The following is a 1,768-nucleotide window of genomic DNA, read 5'->3' on the forward strand; positions in this document are numbered from 1 at the left end:
TGGAGACACCCGTGCTGCCGGAAGGGGGGGTAAGGGGGGTCCATGCAGGGTTGGGGGCGAACCCTGTGCTCCCATCAGAACCTGAGGAATTGAGACACCGCGGGGAGGGGGGGGTGGAGGGAAGGGGGTCGGCATCGGGACGCGATTGTGTGTCACGCAGATGTGCATGGGGGGGCAATGGGGGGATGGGGGGGGTGGGGGGGAGGAGAGGAACTGCTGGGAAGTGGCCACGAGGGAAAGGAACGCTGCAACCCGCGTGGGTAAAGCAGGGTAAACGGCAGCGCTGGGGTGTGGGGATCGCTGTGGGAACGGCATCGTGCACAAACAGGAGCAGCGTTTGCCGCGGTGCCGTTCGGAACAGCACAGATCTGCGACAGCATCCCGAACCACGCTGTGCACAAAGCCGATCCGGAGGGAAATCTGCCATGGCATCGTGCACCGACGTGACCTGAACGTCACCCAGAATTGCATCATGCACAGAGCCCAGCCGGGCAGCGCCTTGCACCCTTCCACATCGAATGAGGGCACCGCCTCTGAGCTTTTGGCTTTAAAACAGTGGTTTGGGGAGCACAAGAGATGCCTCCGGACTGGGAGGGATGCTGAGATCCCTCCTGGCCCCCCCCTAAACTGCGTGGGTGAGGGTGCTGCTGTGGCAGAAGCGATGCCCAGGGCACAGGGAGCAGCAGGGAACAGATTTTGTCCCTGGAGCTGCAGCAGTGCTGACACCACCCAATTTTCCTGATTCCTCCCGGCACCACGCAAACAAAACGCCCGTCCCATCACCAACAGAACCAGTTTGCTGCTGGAAGCGTGAATAGCAGATCGGGTGTCACCTCGCCCTGGGTGCTGGGGAGGGGGGAAAATGTGCCCAAACTGGATCTGCACAGTAGTATCGCCTTACAGGGGAGGGGAGAAAAAGAAATCAAGCACAGAAAGAAAAACCACCTGACAATGTAGGAGAGAGCTGGGGACGAGGGAACACGGGGATGCATGGCACATGTTAGCAGCCAGAGCACCCCTGAGCACTGCCTGTCCCTGGGGGCTGCTGCAGGACCCCCCTGCTGCACCCATCCCGTCCCTGAGCACTGCTTTTCTGCACTGAGAACTAAAGCCCGGAGCTGGAGGCGTGCAGCGCACACTGCGCCCTCCATGGTCCCCAGTGCCACTGCAGCCCTGAGCTCACAGCACTTCCCAGAGCCTCGGGTACACCTGGGAGGAGAAGAAAAAGGAGGTGATGGGTTCCCCAGCTCCTGCTTCCCTGACAACGTCCATATATATCATTTGCATGTTAAAAGTTTGATTCTTTTTTTTCTTCTTCTTCTTCTTTTCTTTTTAGAGAATAAAATAGAAGCTATTTACAACAAAAACAATCAAACGACAACCTCTGAAAATCCCATAGAGTAAGTGTAGTTCTCAAAATAGAGGAGGGGAGGGGGGAAGAAAAAGGATCTAATGAATAAAATATCTCCCGATTTCCAACTTTTTTTTCTGTTTTTTTATCTTTTTGTTTTGCTTTGTTGTTTTGTGTTTTTTTTTTCCTTTAACGAGTGCCAGGAGGTTTCATTAAAGCTCGCGTTGGCAGGCGTCCGTACGTCTGTCTGGAGGTAACACGAGTTAAAAAATAATAATAATAATAATAAATGTACAGTGCAAAGTGTGATGTGTGTGAGGTAAACAGGTCGAGGGGGGAGAGGGGGGGGGGCGGCACCGGGTAGACCCGGAAGGAAAACCTCGAGGCTGAGCCCCCCCTTAACCCCCACCCCCCCCC

At 55.3% G+C, this 1,768-nt stretch overlaps 1 protein-coding gene across 1 annotated transcript in view; it reads right to left on the bottom strand.

Moving 5' to 3' along the window:
* Positions 1–1,105: 1,105 nt before the first annotated feature.
* Positions 1,106–1,768, bottom strand: part of ARID3A (AT-rich interaction domain 3A) — a 19,214-nt gene continuing 18,551 nt past the window's right edge. The window contains exon 9 of the mRNA XM_042838245.1: positions 1,106–1,209. Coding sequence (XP_042694179.1) covers positions 1,106–1,209 — 104 coding nt within the window. The remainder of the gene's footprint in view (positions 1,210–1,768) is intronic.

The sequence above is a fragment of the Centrocercus urophasianus genome, unplaced genomic scaffold (assembly GCF_019232065.1).
Source record: "Centrocercus urophasianus isolate 14NV4802_14NV808 unplaced genomic scaffold, USGS_Curo_1.0 seq_744, whole genome shotgun sequence".
NCBI lineage: Eukaryota > Metazoa > Chordata > Aves > Galliformes > Phasianidae > Centrocercus > Centrocercus urophasianus.